At 41.1% G+C, this 24,976-nt stretch overlaps 1 protein-coding gene across 11 annotated transcripts in view; it reads right to left on the reverse strand.

Moving 5' to 3' along the window:
- Nucleotides 1-19,415: 19,415 nt before the first annotated feature.
- LOC134213261 (anoctamin-10) overlaps nucleotides 19,416-24,976 on the reverse strand; it is a 57,012-nt gene continuing 51,451 nt past the window's right edge. For 7 of the 11 annotated variants that reach the window (XM_062692126.1, XM_062692127.1, XM_062692128.1 and 4 more), the window contains 7 exons: nucleotides 22,995-23,159; nucleotides 22,374-22,800; nucleotides 22,169-22,314; nucleotides 21,194-22,107; nucleotides 20,608-21,125; nucleotides 20,352-20,526; nucleotides 19,416-19,641 (listed from right to left, as the gene is read on the reverse strand). In XM_062692126.1, the coding sequence (XP_062548110.1) occupies nucleotides 19,567-19,641; nucleotides 20,352-20,526; nucleotides 20,608-21,125; nucleotides 21,194-22,107; nucleotides 22,169-22,314; nucleotides 22,374-22,800; nucleotides 22,995-23,159 (2,420 nt within the window). In that variant the 3' untranslated portion in view covers nucleotides 19,416-19,566. Of the gene's footprint in view, nucleotides 20,214-20,351; nucleotides 20,527-20,607; nucleotides 21,126-21,193; nucleotides 22,108-22,168; nucleotides 22,315-22,373; nucleotides 22,801-22,994; nucleotides 23,160-24,976 lie in introns of all 11 variants that reach the window. The other 4 variants (XM_062692135.1, XM_062692136.1, XM_062692133.1 and 1 more) reach the window with 3 other exon arrangements.

The following is a 24,976-nucleotide window of genomic DNA, read 5'->3' on the forward strand; positions in this document are numbered from 1 at the left end:
AAATTAAATTATAAACTTATACAGAAGCGACAGCTCCATGAAAGTTCATTTGTTCACTCACTTTTGTCCTTAATTCGCGTGGGAAACGTGAACAATAAAAAAAATCTCGCGTAGCATTCGATAAGGTCCTATTACAGAAAGGTAAACAATAATCGATTCAAAACAAAACATTAGATTTTCAGCTTCTGTTTCACAAGTTTATTATATTTCTAGCAGCGAAAGCTACCCAGAACTTACAATCAACACTGATTACTCACGCATGACATCAGTTGCATCGGAAACTTTGAAATTGATTAAACAAAAGTCTGGCTATTGTTTTTGCATCCTTATGGGTCGTTCATAAACTTTTTGCTTAAATCATCTTCATCTTACAAAAACATAAGATCGTTCATTTTTGGAGAGGAAATGTTTCTATCTATTTCCTGTTTTGGTCCTATGTACAAGGTTGCCTCAAGTGGTTACTTCACTTAAGACCAAGTAAACTTCGAATTGTTTCTATTTAGCTTGAAGTGGCACTTGCCCGTTTTATCCCCTACCCCATATTATTTCTTTGCTTCAACTTGTCTACATAAGTTCGGAAAACATACTATGGACTCAACGAACCATCACTGCGATAACCAGAGAATTCAACAAAGTGTACTGGCTTTTTGACTACAACATCTCTGCATCTGTTTGCAAAAACCGACTTAAACAGCTGCATCTTCAACCTGACTCAATCTACGTCTAAAACAGCAACAGTAAGGTGAGTTTCTGTCCATCACTTTTCAATTGTCAGAGTTTTGCTATTTGTTTTTTTTTTCTCTCGGTGGACTGGAAACATGCGACGAGTGACGACAATTATCGTACCTTACGGACTGGATACCTGAATACTTGACCACACTTTAATTTTAAGAAACAAAATTTTGACTATGTTTATGATTGTTTCGATTTTATGTTTGTTGCAACTATGTAAGTAAGCGAGTTTTTGTATTCCATATGTTATTGGAAAAGATATGTGGTTTTTATGTCATCTTGAGTACGTCATCAGTGATATGTTCAAAAGGACTTTTCCACATCTACGCCCTCATTAAGATCACTATCAGATGAGGTTTGAACAACAAATAACCAAATTAACAAATAATATCAACTATGATGTATTTAAGTTATATCGAGATTTACATGTCTGTTGTCAATGCAATCGCCAAATTCAATACAATTGATATTTTGATTTTTCATAAGATTAATTAGTGGGAAGGAGATGAAAGATAATGGAGCATGCGCCATGCTTTGTAGAGATTTAAATGAGCAGCAGATGCCCCAAACTGACATTATTATTTGAGCGTTAGGTTACAAAATTGTATTAAAAGTTTTTTTTTAATCGGCTCCGTAACGCCCTACAGCATTTGAGCCTTCCAAATGAACGAATGAATAACAAAAAAACAGAGTATGTTACTATTGTATTCAATAATGTCTATGTGTCAAATGCATCGAAAACCAGAAAAAGTTATCTGCGGAATTTTGTTTGCCTTTACACTGTTGAAAACAATGGCAAAAAATGTGAAAACAATTTATTTTGAAGTTTCTCGCAAATTCGTTTGCGGATGACTGCGGATGATCTTTAACTCGTAATAGAAAGATGAAAGCCTATATTTTCATGTGTGTACAATCTCGTAGCGGAATACGAGGGAGTACTTCTACTTTTTTAATAATGAAGTTTGTTAAAAAATGTCAAAAACTCCATGTTATTCATGTTTATGAAAACAGATCTTAATGTTAAATATAATTCATTTCAACTCATGGAGGTCCTAGGGCAGTGCATAAATGATGTTTTGTGTACTATAAACCTAACATTATATGTGTTGTTTAGATTAGCCAGACGTGGTAACTGATCTTTGCCTTACGGCACGCTAAAAACCATCAAATTAACATGATTTTTATTAGGTTGTCATTAATACTAATAAAGAACAAACGTAAAAATTTCAATGACACATGATGGAGATAATATTGAAGAATATTCTAAAAATGTAATACCATGCTAAAGTTCGAAAAACGAGAAAGGGTTTTTGGCCAGCCATTTGTTCTAGCTACTCCACCGTGCGCCGCAGCAAAACGGCGTCGCTGATAGGTTCAACCGAACCATAGTTGAGAAGATCCGCACGATGCTGATCGATTCGCATATCCCTAAAACCATGTGATCAGAAGCTGTCCTTACTGCTGTGTATCTGGTAAACCTAAGCCCTACCGTCGCTTTGTCGAGAAGTCTAACCCCGGCTGAATGCTGGTACAACGAGAGGCCAAGTGTGGAAAAACTTCGTGTTTTTGGTTGCAAGGCATTTGCATGGATACCCGGCCAACACAGGAAGAAGTTGGATGCGAAGGGTGTCGAAGTTGTAATGGTTGGTTATGCTCCCAACGGTTACCGTTTGTGGGACAGGAAGTCAAGACGAATCATCATCGCACGTGATGTCAAGTTTCATGAAACATGTTTCCCGTATGAAGTGAATCGCGAAGAGCATGAAAATCTTCCATTAGTCGTTTTACCACATAAGCATGAAGAGGAAGGAATTCAAGAGGCGAATCCGGTAGGTGAACATCCATTGCGTCGCGAGGACACTCCCGTTCAAGATGTTGAGCAGCTGCCGGATGACGCATCCCTATTACAAGCTAGTTCTCCGGTTACTGATGGCGAGGACGTTTTTGAGATGAATCAAACCGGGGCGCTCCCTTCGCAAAAAGAACAACTCGAGTCCGACAAGCAACGTTGAGGCGCAGCGAACGGGAGCGCAGGCTCCCCGGTAAGTTGTTGAATTTTTTCACCGGTTACAGAGCAACTTCTGTTGGCTCGTATTCTACAGATCCTCAGTGCTATAGTGAAATCGAGAGACGAGACGATCGAGCCAAATGGTTACAGGCTATCGATGACGAATTAAGGTCCATGGAGGCGAATGGTGTGTGGAGATTGGCGACCTGCCCGCTCGGTGTGAAGCCCCTAAAATCCAAATGGGTATTCCGCGTGAAGGAAGATGAAGATGGACAAATTAAAAAATTAAACAATCTTTTAAGCATAGGGGAGCGAAAAAGTCAAAATTTGAATCACTCTAATGGACACACAGCCCGTTATAAGGCCCGACTGGTAGCGAAGGGCTTCCTGCAACGTCAAGGGGTGGACTTTGAAGAGACTTATGCACCGGTGGCGAAGTTATCCACCATTAGGACCGTACTGGCAGTAGGTGTACACAAGCAATTCCATTTTCACCAGATGGACGTGAAAACCGCGTTCCTACATGGAAATCTCAAGGAGGATATTTACATGGAACTCCCCGAAGGCGTGCAGGCTCCACCGAACATGACATGCAAGCTGCTAAAATCCTTGTATGGGTTGAAGCAATCACCGCGTTGCTGGAATGAAAAATTCAACAGTCAACTAATCAAGCTGGGTTTCCGTCGGTCACGTCACGACTATTGTCTGTATATCCGTTGCGATGAAGATGATGAGCTGTACATCGTGCTATATGTCGACGATTTACTAATCGCAGGGAGGAAATTGGAGTCCATCGGCCGGTTGAAGAAGCAACTTTCGACTGTTTTCTGTATGACCGATTGTGGAGAAGCACGTCATTTCCTGGGAATGAAGATCGCGTACGACCGGCATGAAGGAACTCTCCAGCTTTCGCAGCAGGCGCACGTGGAAAAGGTCGTGAATAATTTCGGATTGGCCGATTGTAATCCCACGAAGTCACCCATGGAAAAAGGACTGCAACTACAACGAGAGGGGAAACCTACAAGAGAACCCTACCGGGAGCTGTTAGGCAGCTTAATGTATATTATGCTCAGCGTTCGCCCGGACATCTGTTTCCCAGTTGGGTATCTGGGTCGCTATCAACAAAACCCCACGGACGCTCACTGGCAAAGTTTAAAGAGAGTCGTCCGCTACCTCAAAGGAAGTGCCAACACTGTACTGACGTTCCAACGCAACAATTCTCCTTCGATAGTTGCCGATGCGGATTGGGCGGCGAACAACGAGGACCGGAAGTCTGAATCCGGATATGTTTTCAAGGTTTTTGGATCCACAGTATCATGGTGCATGTTTGGATGCATGTATGCATGTAGGATGTATCGGCATGGCCAACAACTTGGAGACGAAACGAACCAAACATATTGACGTGAAACATCATTTCATCAGAGATCATATCGCTGAAGGACGAATCCAAGTAAAGGCTGTCGGTACTCAAGATCAATTAGCCGATATTTTCACCAAGTCCCTGGATCCCGGCAGATTTCAAGAATTGCGACGGAATCTAGGACTGAATGATTGAGAGGGGATGACATCGTAGCAACCTACTGGTGTGAGGCAATCATACCATTCCATCGTAGCAATCTTGGCTCTTTGACATTTGTATTTTTCTTATCAAAAAACCACACGTTATTTTAACCGAGCTCTGCGTTCATTCATAGAAAGTAGGAATGAAAGAAACGGAGCGTTTAGGTTTGTGATGTGTGGATGGAAATCTAATTTACTTTCTAAAATTAGAGAAAAACCTTTTTTCTGTTGAGATTTTCCATGGTGTCATTTACATTACGATTATCCGGGGTTCGATTATCCGGAGTATTTTTTTTTTAATTTTATTATTTTAAATTTCAATATTATAATATACAACATGATTATTTTAACAATATGGTACGTATCTAGAGCGTGGGAGGAGTTGAAAAAGGGGTTGTTTTGTATATAGAAATTTGATTATAGGTTAGGCTTGTATTTATATCAAATTCATGAATTCAAATGAATATATTACTATTATGTTAATACAAAATATGATTATTTGAAGAAACATGAACGCAGCTGGAATGGGAGGGACTGAAGTAGGGGTGTTCTAAATATTTAATCTCTATTCCAAGAATCAATTATTTTCTCAAGAACATGTCCACAAACTTCTCGCTTCAAGAACTTTCCCATGGTAGTTCGTTTTCTCTCTTTTTCTTCCATGCAATTACTTGATCGTTTGCCAATTAAGCTGTTGCATTTAGGACAAAATCTTCAGATTTTCCATTTATATCAATCCATTGTGGTTTAAAGGGCTACGAAATGATGAGTAGACATCCGGGAAGGAGCGCCTAACATAGCTCTGGTCCTCACAAGTTCCAATACTCACGCTTCCACGGGTCTTCCGATGACAATTGACCGCCAGCTAAGGGTTGCGTACTTAGCTAGTAGTGTAGCATGGGCACTGTTGTCCTTCTGACATCAGATAGAGTGAGAGGGTGCGTCCTGTGGGGTCTGCCAAGGATGTGGTGGGGTTCGACAGTGGGCTCTGTTGAACTTCTATAAAGAGCTGCATGTGTCCACAAGCAGGCCCTATCAAAGCGACCGTGTGCCGCTCAAAGCGCACAAACCTAGTCCTGGTGTTGGGTGAGACTTTCAACAAATTTGACCCGACTGACCGAGCGTCTGTTAACCAAGGAGGTGCGGCTCCAACAGCGTCTGTTCTGGCATCCAGTGGCTGAGTATGGAATGTTATTCCCCGGAAGCTATACCTAAGATGGCAAGCCCATTCCGGTGGATAGGGTACCTTGGGCCAACAACCTACTGTTCCCGAAACATAAATTTGTTCGAGAATCCGACAATGAAAGAATACGGACTGATTTCACGACGACGACTCTTAACGCGACACAACGGACAGAAATAGGAACATGGAACGTTTTAACCCTAGCCAATGAGGCACGCCGCATGAAGTTTGAGACCCTGGGACTGAGTGAAGTCCGTTGGCCAAACTTTGGAGAACACAGAACGCCGTCGAGACAAGTTCTGCTATACTCTGGTTTACGAGGTGAACACGCTCCCCGGCATTGCGGAGTTGGCTTCCTACTAAGCGCTCAGGCACACTCTGCGCTTATGAAGTGGGAACCTATAATTGAAAGGATAATCGTTGTCAGATTTAGAACACGGGTCCGAAACCTTACTATAATATAATGTTATGCGCCAACCGATGCTGCCGATCTGCAAGACAAAGAGAACTTCTACAGTCAACTCAATGCCGTCGTAGATAGTATTCCGAAGGATGATATAAAGATCTGTTTGGGCGACTTCAATGCGAAGATCGGATCCGACAACTCGAACCATGGGCGCATTATAGGACGCCATGGTCTCGGAAAAATGAGCGAAAACGGAGAGCTGTTCGCAAACTTTTGTGGTAATAACGACATGGTTCACAAGGTCACGTGGGTCTCCCGTGACAGCTTTCTTCTTCTTCTTCTTCTTCTTCTTCTTCTTCTTATTGGCATTACATCCCCACACTGGAACAGAGCCGCCTCGTAACTTAGTGTTCATTAAGCACTTCCACAGTTATTAACTGCGAGGTGTCTAAGCCAGGTTACCATTTTTGCATTCATATATCATGAGGCTAGCACGATGATACTTTTATGCCCAGGGAAGTCGAGACAATTTCCAATCCGAAAATTGTCTTAACCGGCACCGGGAATCGAACCTAGCCACCCTCAGCATGGTCTTGCTTTTTAGCCGCGCGTCTTACCGCACGGCTAAGGAGGGCCCCGGACAGCTTTACAGAAAATCAAATCGACCACATCTGCATCAGCCGAAAATGGAAACGGAGCCATCTTGATGTACGGAATAAACGTAGTGCCGATATCGCGTCTGATCATCACCTCCTCATCTGCGAAATACGCCTGCGCATTGCGCGGATTCGTCGGCAGGGGGAGAGAGTTGGACGACGATTCAACACACGCCGACTGGAAGATGCCACGGTGAAACGGTCCTTCGTTGAAGAACTGGAGACGCGTGCTGCAGATATTCCGGAAGGTGGCAGCGTGGAAGACCATCAAGAATGCCTTCATCGCCACCAGCGAGAACAATCTGGGCGAACTGCGCACCCATAGAAAACAATGGATCACCGATGGGACCCGGAGGAAGATAGAGGAGCGAAGAGAAGCCAAAGCCGCGATAGAGCAATCAAAAACCAGAGAAGCCAAAGTCTTATGGAACGTACACACAGTCAAGCAGTTTGACCAACATTGACTCCACCTCTCGTTTATTCCAACATCCATCAAGTTTTACCAACAGCGGCAAGAACAATCAATTTATTCGACCAACAATATCACACACGAACGACCGAAGTGCCAACTTGAGCACCAACCATCAAAAAATATATGGGGGTTTGTGCAACTTCAATACAAATGTTCGAACATGTTCGGCGAACCTTGACTCCACCCCCGACAACTCAAACCAAAATCAAAACGTTTTAATTTTTTCCAACCGAGCTGCCAACTGTCAAATGGTTGTTCGAACAACTTCACACACGTTCCAACAAAGCAGCAACCGAAGCGTTTTCTTGGGGGTGGAGTCAATGTTCGTCAAACTGCTTGACTGGTGTGTACATTGCATTAGCCCGTCAACGATACTCGGCTCTTGATAAGGAAGTAAAACGCTCATGTCGACGGGACAAGCGAACGTGTGCAGACTCTCTGGCCGACGAAGGAGAGAGAGAGCCGCAGCAACCGGGGACATTCGCCTCCTCTGCGATATCCCATGACGCTTAAGCGGGGCGAAGATGAATGCAACAATGCCTGTGAAAGACGCGAATGATCAGTTATTGACCGACCCAACTGACGAGCTGCAACGCTGGTTCGAGCACTTCGAACAACTTTTTCAAGTACCAATCAGGCTGCCACCACCACGGCATAATCTGCCTAGGATCCGACGTATAACACGCGTCAATACCGAAGCTCCATCACTACTAGAGATTCAAACAGCCATCCAAAGCATGAAATCGAATAAAGCCCCAGGGATCGATCGCATATCAGTCGAGATGCTCAAAGCTGATCCCATGACATCCGCTCAACTACTGCATCGTTTATTTCGTAATATATGGGACACCGCAACTTTCCCGGTCGACTGGATGCAAGGTATCTTAGTGAAGGTACCCAAAAAGGGTGACCTGATTGTATGCGAAAACTGGCGAGGTATTATGTTGCTGTGTACCGGTCTCAAAGTTCTATGCAAAATTATCCTAGCCCGGATTCAGGAGAAGATCAATGCGACTCTCTGGCGGCAGCAGGCCGGATTCCGTGCCGGAAGATCTTGTGTGGACCATATTGTCACGCTCCGTATCATTCTGGAGCAGGTCAACGAATTCCAAGAGTCCCTTTACTTGGAATTCATTGACTACGAAAAAGATTTCGACCGTCTCAATCACGAGAATATCTGGGGCACCCTGCGACGCAAAGGGGTTCCTAAGAAAATCATCGGCCTCATCGAGGCACAGTACGAAGCCTTCTCGTATAGAGTGCTGCACAATGAGGTCTTGTCCGACCCTATCCGGGTCGTAGCTGGTGTGAGGCAAGGATGTATTCTATCACCGTTACTGTTCCTCATCGTAATCGATGAGATTCTGATGGGTGCGATTGATTGTGAACCAAACCGCGGGCTGTTATGGCAGCCTATAACCATGGAGCATCTAAACGACTTCGAATTGGCTGATGACGTTGCACTCCTCGCTCAACGGCGCAGAGTAAGAGTGCAGAGTAAGCTTAACGACCTTGCCGAGCGCTCCTCTTCGGCAGGTTTAGTCATCAACGTCAACAAAACCAAATCGTTGGATGCAAACACGGTGACCCCTTCCAGTTTCACAGTAGCCGGGCAACCAGTGGAGAATGTTGAAAGCTTCCAATATCTTGGTGGCCAAATGGCGTCAGACGGAGGTACCAAGATCGATATAGGCGCACGGATCAAAAAAGCAAGAGCTGCCTTTGTGAGTTTAAGAAATATCTGGAAAAACAGGCAGATAAGTGAACGCACCAAAATACGAATTTTCAACTCTAACGTGAAATCTGTGCTGTAATACGCTAGCGAAACATGGTGTATATCAGTGGAGAACACTTAACGGCTGCAGGTGTTCATCAACAGATGCCTACGGTATATAATTCGGGCCTGGTGCCTTCTCAACTGGATCTCAAACAACGAGCTCCATTGTCGTTGTCACCAGAGGCCGACAGAAATTCGGGATCGGAAGTGGGGCTGGATCGGCCACACTCTACGTAGGGGCGGAAACGAAATCTGTAAGCAAGCATTAGATTGGAACCCAGCGGGACATCGTAGCAGAGGCAGACCCAGAGGATCATGGCGGCGAAGCCTCAATAAAGAAATAAAAGAAGTCGACCGAAATCTAACCTGGCAACAGGTTAAAGCGATAGCTGGACAACTCTCAGGGTGGAGATTTTTCAAGTCGACCCTTTGCACCACCGTAGGTGGACAGGATCCATAAGTAAGTAGTTGTGGTTTAAAAACGGACAAAGCAGTCGCTCATTCGACAGATGAAAACGAAACCTCGCCACCATAAAACGGTGTGTTTGGGTGCATAACAATTTTATTTATTTATTATCAGACCAAGGCCGGAGTCAATATGCTAAAAGAAAGGTGTGGAGGAACTCTATGTTCTCGGAGACGAGCCAGCCTCGGGCTGAAAGTCTCCTTAATAAAGACACAAAAAAAAAACTCTATGTTCAATAGTATTAGTAAGCTGTAAACATAAGCACAATTTGAGGGGAATGTCTGTGACGTCTCATTTCATTCTTCGACCATGGTCGGAATACCTTGGCATTAATGTTTTTTTTGCAGCCAACGAAATACAACTTACTATCATTTACAATAATTAAATAAAAGCAGCATCTACAAGACCAATGTAAGCACTTCAAATCATCGCAATTTCATAAAAAAAAGGTTTCCACATTAATCGAGCACTTCTGCCATCTTCCGCGAAGCACACATTTTACAGAATTCATTGAAAATTTCATATTATGTTATTGCATAATTGTGCAATATTCATATGAATATTCTGCCTCCTATTTTGAAGCATATAAATCACTTAGTGCTAAATAATCTTGATATGCTGAAATGCCTGACTATCCAAATTTCATTAGAAGCAAAATTAATTACCCTTACCGCGGAATATTTTTTCGTGTTATTGATATGATAACAAATTGTTGGTTACCCATAGACACGGCGGTGTGCTACGCGGCGCTAGGAGGGGAAATCAAAGAAAATTTAATATCAAACTATGTGACGTCATCCGTCGTCATGTAATTGAGACGTTGCTAAGACGCGACGCACACGACGCACTAATACAAACAAACTGCTGTGTGATACACAAAGTGATCACCACACCTTTCTTTTAGCATATTGAGCCGGAGTGGCCTGTGCTGCACATAAAAGTCTTCTCCATTCAACTCGGTCCATGGCTGCACTTCGCCAACCACGCAGTCTGCGGAGGGACCGCAAATCGTCCTCCACCTGATCGATCCACCTTGCCCGCTGTGCACCTCGCCTTCTTGTTCCCGTCAGATCATTGTCGAGAGCCATTTTCACCGGATTACTGTCCGACATTCTGGCTACGTGCCCGGCCCACTACAGCCTTCCGATTTTCACGGTTTGAACGATGGATGGTTCTCCCAACAGCTGATGCAACTCGTGGTTCATTCGCCTCCTCCACGTACCGTCCGCCATCTGCACCTCACCATAGATGGTACGCAGCACTTTCCTTTCGAAAACTCCCAGTGCGCGTTGGTCCTCCACGAGCATCTTCCAGGTCTCGTGTCCGTAGAGAACTACCGGTCTAATAAGCGTTTTGTAGATAGTCAGTTTGGTACGGCGACGAACTCTATTCGATCGGAGCGTTTTACGGAGTCCAAAGTACGTACGATTTCCTGCCATGATGCGTCTCCGAATTTCTCTGCTGGTATCCTTCAACCACCTCGATTTCGTCACCACCGATAGGCTTACATTGACCTCTCTTGAGCCTCTTCCTATCATGTACTTCGTCTTCGACGTGTTGATGACTAGTCCAGTCCGTTTAGCTTCGCTTTTCAGTCTTATGTAGACTTCCTCCATCTTCTCAAAGTTACGTGCCATGATATCAATGTCGTCGGCGAAACCAAATAACTGGACGGACTTCGTAAAAATCGTACCACTCGTGTCAATCCCTGCCCTTCGCATTACTCCCTCCAAAGTTGAATGTTGAATAACAGACACGAAAGACCATTCGATGAATGTGTCTGGAGCAAATCACTACTTAACATTTTATTGCCTATATTAAGGCTTTCTTCTTGATTCCAGACACAGAATAACCTAACAAAACTGACGCAATTTAACACAAATGACACAGGCTCAATACGCTAGGAGAAATGTCAAAAAAAGAAAAAGTAGAATCACGAAAAAAAATTCCACAGCGAGATATGGGATGCAATTCTCCAGAGAATTTTAAAATTTTCGAATTTATGTTGAACCGCTCAAAAAAAAATCTACTCCACCGCTCATTTTTGGTCGCAACGAAAAATACGCGCCAGATAGTCGCCTAAGAGAAACAAACCTCCAGAGAAAAAACCCAGATCAATCCACCTAGCGTTGGTGGTGCCTTTCTCGCGCATTAAAATAATAAGAAAAACACATAAGAGAGGTCGAAATAGCACTTCAGGGGGATAGATTTTACCTTTTCATCAATTCATATGTATTTGCGGTCATTTGAATGCATTGCTGCAATCTTTGAAAAAAAAACTATTTTTCTCGTTTTTGAAAAAAAATTCCCAAGTCCCCCCTATGTTTTGTCAATAACTTTGGAACACAATGACCGATCGGGCCAATTTTCAATAGGAAACAACTAGACCGCAATCCGTGTCGACTGCAACTAGAACGACTGCAACGACTGCGAGCAAATAGAATAATGCTAAGTACCAAAAAGTGTGTCTCACATTTTTGTACACACACACACACACACACATACATACACACACACACAGACATCACCTCAATTCGTCGAACTGAGTAGATTGGTATATAACACTATGGGTCTCCGAGCCTTCTATCAAAAGTTCGGTTTTGGAGTGATTCTATAGCATTTACGAGAAAGGCAAAAAAACCACTTCGATATTTTTGAAAATTTGGCCGCCACGTGGTGCATTTCGGCGGTGAATGCTTGGATAGCACGTGCTATTTGTACTGCGGAGAAATTTTACACATCCATGAGAGTAAAATGATCACGAAAGTTGTCATTTGGTTGCAAGGCACAATATGGGTCATTCCATATGAAGTGACCGAGAAGAAATGCAAACGTGCAATCGACTTTCTTAGAATTGAATGAAATTTTGACCAATTGTTTATGTATAAGTTATACCCCAAAATCCAAAATTTCGTGATGTTTTCCACGAGCGATAATGGCCGCCAGTTGCCTGCGGGTTAGTCTCTTATTTGACGTTTGTGGAGGTCAACTGCACCCACCGCTCCGAGTATTCTGACTAATGTGGCATAAAGGAAGGTGCTGATTAAGTAAATTCAAGCCTTCTTATATACCACATTGATCAAAATGCTCGAACGGTGGGTGCAGTTGACCTCCACAAACGTCAAATTTGAGACTAATTCGCAGGCAAGCTGGCGGCCATTACCGCTCGCGGAAAACTGGATAGATAATGAACAGAAGATTGGATCTTATTATTGTAAATAATTAACGCCTAAGACGAACGTTTTAATATCCCTTACTTGAGGGGTGAGGTGTTGTGGTGGCTACTTGAACAGCCCCACTTTCGATACAATCCAAAAAGCGAGTTTTATTTCGCTGTCGATATTAAGAGAGGTTTAGAGAAGTGGCTAAATGTATGAGATTGAACGTAAGATCTGAAGTAAAATAAATGAGTTTCTTCTGAGCATGGAGCCGACAAGACTTCTTTATTTAATCATGACTAGACAATCATATCCCCCTTTTAAAAACAATTTACTTTAATTTTACTGGTTGTAACAGACGGGTAAGGACAAAACGTCGAAAGACAAAAGGCCGAAAGGACAAAAGGTCGAAAGTCAAAAGGTCGAATGGACAAATGGTCGAAAGAACAAAACGTCGAACGGGACAAAAGGTCGAAAGGACAAAACGTCAAACAGGACAAAAAGTAAAAAAAAACAAAGTTTTACTACAAGTTTTATTCATTTCTTAAACCATTTTTATCTCTAACAGAACAATCTAGATATTCATAATATTGTTTGAGTAATTACTCCTTTGAAAATTGCTCATTCTTCGACTTTGATCGATGAGATGAGTGTATTACTTCTGCTTGTTTAATGTATTTCACAAATCACTTTGTTATCAACTTGTTCTTGATCGACGTTTTGTCTTTTCTACCTTTTGTCCTTTCGACCTTTTGTCATTTCGACTTTTTGTCTTTCGACCTATTGTCCTTTCAACCTTTTGTCGTAGATTCGTAATAGACACCACACTGTCTTTTTACATTTTTGTCATTACGATATGCACACTTAGTTTTTATTTCTGCAGCAGCTCGTCAAAATCCGCACAGCCGTGTAGACCTGTGCGCCGCCGCTGACTTTTTCGGTTCGGCGCGCCGCCGATCAAAATTTCGCCACGCCGATGACTAATCGCCATAAAAAAATCAATTAACTTGAGTCGAGTCGAGTGAAATAAGAGACACTGAAGATGGCCTTACAGTTGAAGACGAAATACGTATTTGTAAGACAATACAACGTGGTGGAATTGATTGGAATAGTACTAAACTCGTATTACGATTGTTGTTGTTAGAATGTTGTTGAGGTGGAACTCGTCAGAATTCAATTTCAAATCTACCTAAGTGATGGTGTCTCTAAGACAGTGAAACATTGGTTAACGAATAGGTTGGTTGATTACACCCTGGTTTTTTTACACGGTTTGGTTTTAGTCGTTTAAGACCCTCAGCGTCAATGAAACAATGAGTTAACCCCACAAAAAAAATCACAAAAAATCCAAGAAAATTCAGGGGGTATTTAAAAGGCTGTGAAAGTTCAGGTTAACCGTGAAATTAATGAATTCCAACCGCGTGAAATTTTGTTATTCCGTGCTACTTTCCAATTCAAATTTAGTTTATACATCCAACTTCCTATGGGACTTTAAAGACTTTTGTATGCTTCGAGTCTCATGAAAGTTAACTCTTAAAAGGCGCATTCCAAGCTTCTTGAGCCTCTTAAAGCTTCCGAACCTCTTAAAACTGGGCATGAGCATTTTGAAATGACATTTCTTAGCAGGCTTATAAGAAGAAGAATTTCGAGTCTCTCGAAGGAAAGCTTTCAAGCCTCTTGAAAGTAGACTTCTGATCCCCTTGAAAGCTGGTTTCCGAACCTCTTGAAAGGAGGCTTCCGAGCCTCTTGAAAGGAGGCTTCCGAACGTCGCACAAGGAGGGTTCTCAGTATTTTGAAAGGGTGCTTCTGAGCCATTTGAAAACAGGCTTCCAAGAAGAATTCCGAGGCTTTTGAAAGGAATCTTCCGAGTCTCTTCAAAAAAGACTTCCGAGTTTCTGAAAAGGAAGCTTCCGAAGCTCTTGGAAGGAGGCTTCCAAGCTTCTTGGAAGGAACCTCTTGACAGGAAGTGTTGGTAGAATCATACTCAAATCTCAGCTGTCGAGGCTTCATGCACGATTCATGCACTTGCTTACGATTCTGTATGGAGAGCATTGCGGTTGAGTTTCTCGAAGAGAATCGCATCGCTTCGTTCACTCGCCGGAAAATGATTTCGCTCCAAAAATCGTCAAAACGCAATCGAAGCGTGTAGTTTGTTTACATATCTATTAGCCAATGTTTTAAGCGAAAAAGTTAGTTCAATAATGCATCAACAAAGAAGAACACGAAAAAATCATGCTATTGTGCAAATCGCGATTTGAATCATGAGCGATTTTCTGGGCCATGATTCTGATGGAATTTGACTCACGCATGATTCAAATTCCCAATGATATTATCAAATTTGAGATTTTACCACTCTTGACAGGAGGCTTCCGAGCCTCTTGACAGGAGGTTTCCCAACTTTTTGAAGGAAGACTTCCAAGCCTCTTGAAAAAATGTTTCTGTTCCTCTCAAAAGGAATTCTACGATCTGCTTAGAAGAAGACTTTCAAGCCTATTGTAACGAAGCTACTGAGCCTTTCGAAAAAAGCCTTCATACCTCTCAAATGGAGGCTTTCGAACCCTTAGATTCTAGAATTAAGTCAATTGACGTTTTGCTCTTTTGAAATTTTGTCCAACCTACGTCCTACGTCATGGTGTTGCTGGTGTAGTGTGCAGGATTCAACGGGCTTTTAAATATTGATCTGATAAATATTCTGCTCCATCCAAACGATTTTACAATCTTAACTAAGTAAGTGCAACTAATAAAAGGCTATTTGTATTTCTTAATGCCCATCGTCTAGATGGAGTAGAATCAAAGAGCAGAATTTTTTGCACAGAGTGTAAGACAACACTGCCTGTACTGCCGTTCTATGCAAAATGTCCCATGTACATAGGAAATCCCAGCAAACATGGGAATATTATCCGTATGACGGCAGTGTAGGTGACTCGCAAATTATGTTTGTTGTGGTACATAAGCTTTTGTGAAGGCTTGAATACATGCCCAAAACGCCAAAACCACTTGGTATATTTCCTAGTAATTTCCTCCAGATATTCCTCCGAAAAGTTACAATAAAAAACCTTAGAAAATACTTTATGTATTCTTCCGGAAATGTCTTACGAAATTTCTCCAAAAATTCGTTCACAAATTCCATTACGGATTTCTTCAGAAAATCCTTCACGAATTTCTTCAGGAAGTTCCTTTTTAAATGCATACAAAATTGTTTCAGTAATTTCTACGAAAATTTTGTTAGGAATTCCTTAGGATAATCGTTAAAGAATTCCTTCGGAAGTTTTTTTAGCGATTCCTCCGGATATTTCTTAAGAAATTTCCCTTGAAATTCCATTTGGAGTTCTTCAAAAACTGTTCAGCAACTATTTAATTTTTTAAAGCAATTCCTCCTTATGGATTTCTTCGGCAATTATTCTATGAATTCCTTGAATAAGTTCTTCCAGAGATTGCATAAGAGATTTCCTCCAAATTTTCCCAAGGAATTTCTTCAAAACTTCATCTAACAATTTCTTTAAAACATTCTCCGGGAATTCTTCCAGATATTCCTGCAGGAATTCCATCGAAAATGCCTTCAAGGTTTCTTTACGAAATTCTTTCAGTAATACCTTCGTTTTTTTTCAGTGTAAGTTATTTAATGTGTTTTTTTTTTATTTTCTCGAAAATTCAAATAGCAACTCCACCGAAAACTTTTTCATTCTCTAATTAATTTTAAATGGATTTTCTGGAAGAAATCTAAGAAGGAATCCCGGAGGCTTTCCGAAGAAACTTTTAAAGAAATTCATGGTGAAATATTCGAAAGAATTCTCGGTGGATTTTTTTAGATTAGTCAAGGAATTTTTTTTGAGGAGCTTTTAAATGATTTTTTTAAAGAAATTCCGAAGACATTTAAAAAAAATCCTGAATGGATTTTCGAAAATAATTCCCGTTTGAATTCCTGGCATTTCTGAAGTAATTCCAAGATTTCTCCCGGAATTTCTTTCGGATTTTTTTTAGTAACTCTCCGAAAATTCCTATGGAGATTCGCCCAGGAATTCCTTCGGAAATTGCCTCAAGGAGCTGTAAATTAACTCCTCCGAAAACGAATTCCAGAAAGTCTTTCGGAAATTCTCTCTGTTATATTTTGGAATTTCTCTCAGGAATTCGTTCGGAAAAAGGGGAAAAAGTTCCTTAAAATTTTTTTTTAATGAAACCTTGGGAAAATCGTTAGGGTATTTTCCCGAAAATTCATTAAGAAATTGTTCTAAGAACTCTTTTGGAATTCCTTGCAAAGTTCTAGAACGAAATTTCCTTTAGAATACCTGAACAAGTTCCTGAAGGAATATCCGAAGAAGTCCTTGAAGGATATTTTCAAACTAGCTCCTGAAGGAACTTCTGACAGTCTTTAATATCTCCGAATTCCTTTGGAGATTCCGTCAAGGCTTCGTTCTGGTCCACTGGTCCACTGGGTGTTATGTGTCCTGACCGTTGTCTCATGCTAGGTGTTAAGTGTTCAGTCTGTACGACCTCTGGTCCAAGACGGTGTCCCTGTCTTTTTATTTATTTAAGAAATATCTACTGAGAATCTTTTAGGAGTTCCTAAGGAAATTGTTCCAAAATTCCGAAAAAATCTCTAAAAACTCCTTCAGAAATTAATTTACAGATTACTTCGGAAAATTCCTTCAGCTTTGGAATTTTGCTTTGGAGTTTCTTTGAAAATTTATTTGCTATTCCTTCGGAAGATTATTTTAGGAATTCCTTCGGATTTTTTTAGTAATTCCTTTAGGAGTTCCTTAGCAAGTTCCTTGACAATTTTTCCTGAAATTCCCATAGGATTTTTTTCAAAACTACGTTAAGCAATTTTTAGAGAATTTCTCCGGGTGATCCCTTAAAAATTCCTCCAGTAAATTATTTTGTAACTTTATGAAGCTACCTACAGGCACTGACAAAATTAGCTCTGTACACATCGTTGATTCGTCCAGTCGTCCTGTACGGCCATGAATCATGGACGTTAAAAGATGCAGATTATCGAATTCTCGAAGTGTTTGAGTTGAAAATACTGCGCTCAATACTTGGCAGCGTGGTGGAAAATGGTAAATGGCGCAAACGAATGAATAAATCACGAGTTAAACCAAGTATACAGAAATGCAGACATAGGCATACTGATAAAATAAGGCAGATTACAGTGGGTTGGACGAGAGACCAGCAAAAGAACTTGCAGAGAACCTGGAAGAGGACGTTCCTCCGGGGTGTGCAATCGAGGAAGATGAAGCAGCAGCCGCTGATGCATTTTGGAAATACTGTTAGGAATTCCTTCGAAAATGACTGTGGGGATTTCCTCAAAATTTTCTTAAAAGGTTCCTACTACACTTTCCAACACTACTTCATGAATTCTCTCGGAAAGTCCTTTACAAAATTCTTTTAGGAATTCCATCCAAAAATAGTTCATTCTTTCCAAAATAAAAAAAAAACTGCGGAATTGTCATAGGATTTTACGAAGGAATTCCTAATGAAATTTCCTGAGCCTGTAGGAATTAAAAAAATCATGGTTTCCTCCAGAATTTTTTCCAGAAACTCCAACAAGAACTTTGTTGACATATTTAACCAAATTTCAGAGAAAATATTGTTTTTTTTTTCTGAAATTTTGATATCTATATAATAAAAATGAAATAGTCTGTGTTCGTATCCGCATACTCGAAAACGGCTGGATGGATTTTATTCATTCAGTATGTTACCGTATTCAGTAGAGATGTGCGTTCAGATCCGGAACCGTTAAAATGATCCGGATCTCTGAAGTGAGTGAATGATTCGTGGATCATTTTTTAAAAGATCCGGTTCACCAGATCAGCAATTTTTTTGACCATTTGTAAGGAAATCATCAAATGAAAAGTTCATTGTTTGTACTCCACACGCTTGTGAACAAGAAAAGGTGAATTTTTTGTCAATACGGTTCAAATGTGTGAGCCTTGATGACTAACGTTTCACTATTTTGCATTCTTCTTGCGTTTTGTTCTAAGGATCCGATCCGGTTGAAAGATCCGGATCATTAGAATGAATGACCCAGATCTGATCCGATCATCAAAGTGATCCGTTTTGCCCATCTCTAGTATTCAGTATGCTTCAGCAGGTATGTTGGTTACCGTTTCCGACGGGTTTATATGATATTTCCTTTTCCTCATGCGAAAATCACGAGTAAGGTTGATGAAAAACTAAAATTTAGAATGATCAGTTCACAACGTGCAGTTTCGCCTACTAAGCAGGACAACGTCTGCCGGGTCGACTAGTTTTGAAATGAAAACGACTGAAGTGTATGAAAATCCTAAATTGGAAATAACTTTTGAAAAAAGTTATTAACAAATTAGTTCTATGACACCGAAATCTAATTCTTAACACTTAAAACACGAAAAAGTGAAGCAGGATTTATTGTTAAAATTTGATTTACCAAAATCAAAGAATAACAAAATAGTGGTACATCAAATAACATTTTGAAATCAGGTATTGATTAGTATCGCCGGCAAATGACTATTTTGAATGTGCTGTTTGATGATCGGCAAACGCAGATTATTGCGATTTTAATCCACTGAAGCCGGTTTTTATAAGGGGCGATTCCTACCGTGTGAATCTAAACTGCGGTAATCAAAAACCCACGGTAAAATTGATTTTTCCAGTAATTGATTTTTTCATCCACACCGGTTCACGCCGCCGCCGATAAAAGTCAACCTCGCGCCGCCGTGACGCTGCCGCTGCCGGGGCAAAAGTGACCACCAAGCCGCCGCCGATTATATGACCGGCGCACAGGTCTGTGCTCAGCAAAATAAAAAAATGATATTTTCGATTTAAAGAAAAAGCTAGTGGTTTAAAAAATATTGGTTCTTTGGGAAAGTTGACCTTAAATAGGCCAAAGAATCGATTGAGCGAATAAATTTTTTTGACGGGAAAGGTCAATTCAGATCTTATTTAGTAAACACGAACAATGCCCAACAAAGTAATTTTCTGGAAATGTAGGGATTTCGAAGGATGGTCATTAAAAATAATATAAAAAATCAACGTTACATAATTTATTTTAACAATATTTACACACCTGCTCTTTCACTCTGAATCCGTGCATATCTAATAAAAGCTCTCAACCGCATAATTTCATTGTTTTTAAATCAAATACCAAATTTTTCACCAACAATATGCTTTTATTATGTCAGCATTGAGTGCGAATCGAAAACACTCCGGAAACGTCGAAACAAAAGATTCCGAGAACGTTGCGCATTCTGTACCGATGAAATAATTTTGAAAATCAATACTCTACTGTAGGAAAAGCATCGGCATCAAACCATGATCATGCATTTCATTTTAGTTTTTAAAAGCCAATCTACCGTCAAATTACACTTTATCAGTCGTCGTTGCCACATTCAAAGGCACATCGCTGTGTTCGCTGTTGAAGAAACATGATCGCACCAAAGCAGTTTACTCAAAAAATTATATTAAAAAATCAAAACTTGAACACGTAACATGAAACAACATTGAACACGGAACGAACTTTGACCGTAGATCGATGATAAGTACCATAAGGCAAAACTCCTAAAAATAAATAGTTAGTCTTCACAATAATGGTTAATAGCATCACACGTATTCTTCTTTTCTAGCGTTAGAAATCGGGTAACGATGGTAGTCGGATAATGATTGTTGCGTTTGAGCTATGCATGAATCGATTATTGTCTGTACTGAAGTTGAAACTTGGTGATTCAAACATGTGGAAGGCACTAGGGTGATGGCTTTGACACTCTTTAGAAGATGCAACGCGCTTTGTGTGTTCAGTGTGGTTTGCGGTGCGTCTCTAGTCCTGCAAAAGAATTCCAAAGGAAATAATGAAATCGCCTTACTCTGGAGGTGTACTACTGCAAACGGGCTTGGCAAAGGTTAAACAAATGCAACTGAATCACAAACGTTATGGTTCGGATCACACAAAGGGTAGACATACCTCACGCTTCAGAGCCTGTCGAGATTCGTAGTCCGCCTTGGCTAGAGCGACGCGCACCCATAAGGGGGTATCCGGTATAGCCTTGTTGATGAACCACGTCAAGCCAAGCAGGACATGTTCGATGACTAGGAAGGTGATGGCGTACGCCTCCGCGCTCATGTTGGTGGCCAGTTCCCTAAAATTAAATGGGTTTGATTAGCTATTGGAACTTATACGAATTATTTTACACCTTTACAACAATGCCGAAAAAACTCACCTCATCTGCGGCGACAGATACAGAATTCCGCAGTTGGTCATTATCGAAATGATAGCCAGCGTTTCGAAAGCCAGCTGCCACGCTCCAATATTTTTCGTTCTTCTGGCGAATGGCCGTTTAAAGAACGAACACAACTTGTACGCGTCCAGCCGGATCTCAATAACGTTATTCAGTATGGCCCAGAATGCCGTCATCGGAGCAACGGACGAAAACAGTACCACGTAACCGAACTGAATATACAGCTCCAGATAGTCATCATACGTGTTGTATTCGTCCATTACGCTTTCCTTCTTGTGTCGCAGCATCCGATGATCATCATCCTCCAGGGATTGGATGCCCATCTGGTCGTACTCTTCGTAGGCTTGTTGTAATCTTTCGTGGTTTGATTTGACGAATAGTTTGTTTGAGATTAGCGCCACCTTCTTCTTTAGGTACGGAAGCAGGTTTTCCAGAATGTTTTGCACGAATTGCAGTACGATCAACTGCATCATAAGTTGAGTTTTGAGCATTTTCATATCCTGTAATAAACAAACAAGAATAAGTTTGACAAATCTATTACTCTAATCTCTAAGCTTAGCCAACAAACCTGTAGAATGAATGCAATGTAGAACAAACACAAGAAATTGTTCACGAATTCCAGCACAATCAACTTATTAACGCGATGCCGTTCGTACTGGCTCTGAGTTCGATGATTTTCCCTATCCGTTAGATAGGTGGCCAAACGGTCGTACGCAATCGTAGAAATGGCAATGTAAATCGCATTCACGATCGATGGCACATACATGATGTAGGAATCGATTCCAAAGTGCTCCGCCAGATAGCTCTCCACGTAGAACTGAAAAATTGTAACAAACCCAGCGATCGAGGTGCAGAAAAGAATTATCGGTGCTGTGACGCAATACATCTGAACATAAGTCTTCCACTTGGGGTACTGCGGAGTGACCTTTCCCGTTATCGGATCCCTACCCAGCTTCCCATAGTAACCGACTCGGGGTTCATCCAAATTAGTCATCGTGATTGTTCCCCAGCGGTACGCGTGGGCCGAACTCTTGCGCTTCCATAACTCCAGAAAGATCTTTATCCATACAACGTAGAATGCACAGAAGAATGGAACTGTTTCCGTTTCCTCCGAGAGGAGCATCTGCAACAATCCCAACACCGTTGGCACGATCAAGGCGTATGTATAGAACCCTAAGAAGCTGAAGTACATTCCAACACTTTCCCCAAAGTAGTCCCGAATTTCATCGATCGGTTGTCGCTTGGTTGGCTTGATCCAAACGTGCCGTAGTCTACGTAGCTTTGGTTTCTGGTGCAGCGAGTAGAAACTTGTGATGAGTTCATATCTCTGGGCAGCTTGGATGACCGACTGTCCATGGTAGAGTTGAGTTTTTGTACCCGGGATTTGATGCTCATTTTCCGAGGCACGAATATTTTCCAGAGCATGTTTTACAATACTTTGACGATCCGCCGGAGTGAGGATATCTTCCAGGGTCATATTTTCTGGAATATCATAATTTTAGTTAAACAAAAAAGAATTCTGAGAAAAATTCAAAACACTTACCATCATAGAAAAAATCGTCTAAACAAGCAACGTTGAAATTTCTAATGATCCCAGTCTTAGTGCGTTTCATGAATCCCATATCATCTGCAATCTCCAGAAACTTCATCTGTGTTGCTGAGACATGTATAATTAGAGATTGAGTTTCTCTGCAAGACCACATTCAAGATTAAGAATCCCTCTGAAACAACAAAACTCCGATCCTTACTTGGTAAGCGGTTCTTTTCGCACCATCAGTTCTGCACCGCCGTCGACCTTTCTCCCCCGAATCTTATCGATGATCCATTGGATTGCCTCCGTAGGTGTGTTTTCGTGGAACTCTACCACCATAAATGACTCGCCGAACCGTTCAAAGTCCTCGCTATTGCTACTGCTCAAATCCGGAGAACGTGTAAGTGCTCCCCTTTTCCTGACACCATCCCCAAACGTCACACCCTTCTTGCTGCCAGATTTCAGCGCTGAACGGAATTCGTTCAGCTTGCCCTCCTCCTCAATGTGATCCATATTCTCGAAGGCATGGATCTGTGAGTTTCGCTGCCGGATGGAAGGGATCGTAGGCTTCCGAGTGTTGCCGATTTCTTCGTTGAACTCCTCTTCGTCGTCATTGGCGAAGTGCATATTGGGGATCAGTTTGTCTGCGAAAACAAAAGCATTGATTACACTTTCGGGATGACGGGAGATTTTTTGCTGGAAAAATATTCAGAAGAAATCAGTGCATAAAGTAGTAAAACAATCAATAACAGCGATTAGACTCAGTCTTGTGTGCGAAAGTTAAGACAATTCCGACAACAACGGAACGTAAGCAAACCCATCAAGTATTTCTACCTACTCAACTTGCAAGATCTGCTCATCATATGCCAGGCGCGGGACATCGGCCTCTTGTGACGAACCCGAACCTTTTTGGGACATGGCGCCTCAAATCTCGCGGTATTATCATGCAATTCGGGTTGTCTCGAAGAAGCGATCGAGTTTTCAAAGATTTCGTTCAAAAGTTCTATGAGGATATGTGAGTGAGAAAATTATGACATTAAAATGAGAGCTACAATATTTTGAATGAATGTAATTACAACTAAACAAAATGTTATGTCACAGCCGTTTTACTATGATTGATTTATATTATCGCTTTTAGCTTCGACTGACTACAAGTACAGTGTATTCATCATATCTTAAAATATCACTTCCTTGCTGAGGAACTAAATCGACAGAATGAAAACCTGGTAAAAAATTTCTAAATTTTCACGAGAAATTCATCTGAATTTTCACAAAATATTCATCTGAATGTTCAAGAGATTCAGAGAAAATCATACGAAATTGATCTGAATTTTCACGAGAGTGGCTTTTGCTGGTGAATGAAATACACAATTACAATAAAAATTGCAAAGTAAAAATGGTAGATCAATCCAGTCAGCGGATCATATGATTTAGTGTGCGCTTTCATATATAGCATCAAAAGCATGGCTTACTGGCACTAATTTGCCCCAGTGCAGCTTATTAAACCTAGTCACAATGCAAAATATGAGAATATTCAACAGCTTTTTAAACCTCCAAAGCACGGAAACAAAATTGTGCAGAAAAAAATGTCCATATAATCGAGGTATACCTGTATTCGGCAACTCGGCCGTACGAAATCCATTTTTTTTTAATAATTATCTTGGCTGTGCATTAGGGTGCCAATAAAAATGACATTTTCGAATTTCAAAAAACGACATTGCTCACAAGTTTCATTACCCCAAAATATGACCCCATGCAAAATTTGAGCTTAATCGGACATGATTTAGGGGTGCCTAAATTTCATCAAAATTTTTACCCATGAAAATGCAATAAGTGTAAACCGTTGGAGTCCTTTGGCATCAGAAAACAAAAAAATTCCCCTTGTGAGAAAAAAAAAATTTGATTAATTTTGGACACCCCTAAATCATGTCCGATTCAGTTCAAATTTTGCATAGGGGAATTTTTTTGGCTACGAAAACGTTTGCGTCCGGTGTTAAAACTCGATGAAAAAAATTTTCATCGTTTGGAAAAAATTCTATAAGTCCCAAAAATGTTCTTAGAGAAAAATCAATGAAAAACTCAAAGGTGCAGCCCAATCGGGTTGTACGCAAAGGTGACGTTGAACTACGTGGCTGTATGTCATGTACAGGTTTTTGACTTTTCTGTTCGATGAGAGAAACCAAAGCAAGCGTTTTTTAAGCCCAGGTTGAATCTGTTTTCGTTATTTCTAGACCAACATTTGAAAAGGGTGTAACATCCAAAATTCATTCCTTCTTATTTTTCGTCTACATATATAGCTATATATGTGAACAAAGAGTCAGAAGGAATAAATTTTGACTGTTACGCCCTTTTCAAATGTTAGTCTAGATTTATACTACGCTCCTGAGATTGAGTGAGCATTACGTACTCTGGTCATAGATATTATTATCAAGATGTTGGGGTCAGAGCAAATTAGTACTCATTTTATGATTTCTCAGTCTAAAACCCCGGTGACTCGTTACAGAAAATCACATCGTGAAAGAAAGTTTCCCAGAACACATCCACTGCAGCAGTGAAGAAGATTCCGAGCTTCTCTACTGGCATCCATAGACGTTAGCGAGAAGCTGCCCAAGGTTTTGAGAGAAAACGCGCGTGTAAGTTATCTGAAACAAACTGCACCAGCTGGTGCAGCCTTGTAAGTTGCATTAATTTGACTTCTATGCTGGCTTGAAGTCTCCAGTTAGCCTTGCGAACAAAGGTTCAGAAACCGGAGATGGCGAGTTCGATTCTCTATCCAATCTAGGATATTTTCGGGTGGGAAACATTCTCGACACCCCGAGC

This window comes from Armigeres subalbatus, chromosome 2 (assembly GCF_024139115.2).
Source record: "Armigeres subalbatus isolate Guangzhou_Male chromosome 2, GZ_Asu_2, whole genome shotgun sequence".
NCBI classification, from domain to species: domain Eukaryota; kingdom Metazoa; phylum Arthropoda; class Insecta; order Diptera; family Culicidae; genus Armigeres; species Armigeres subalbatus.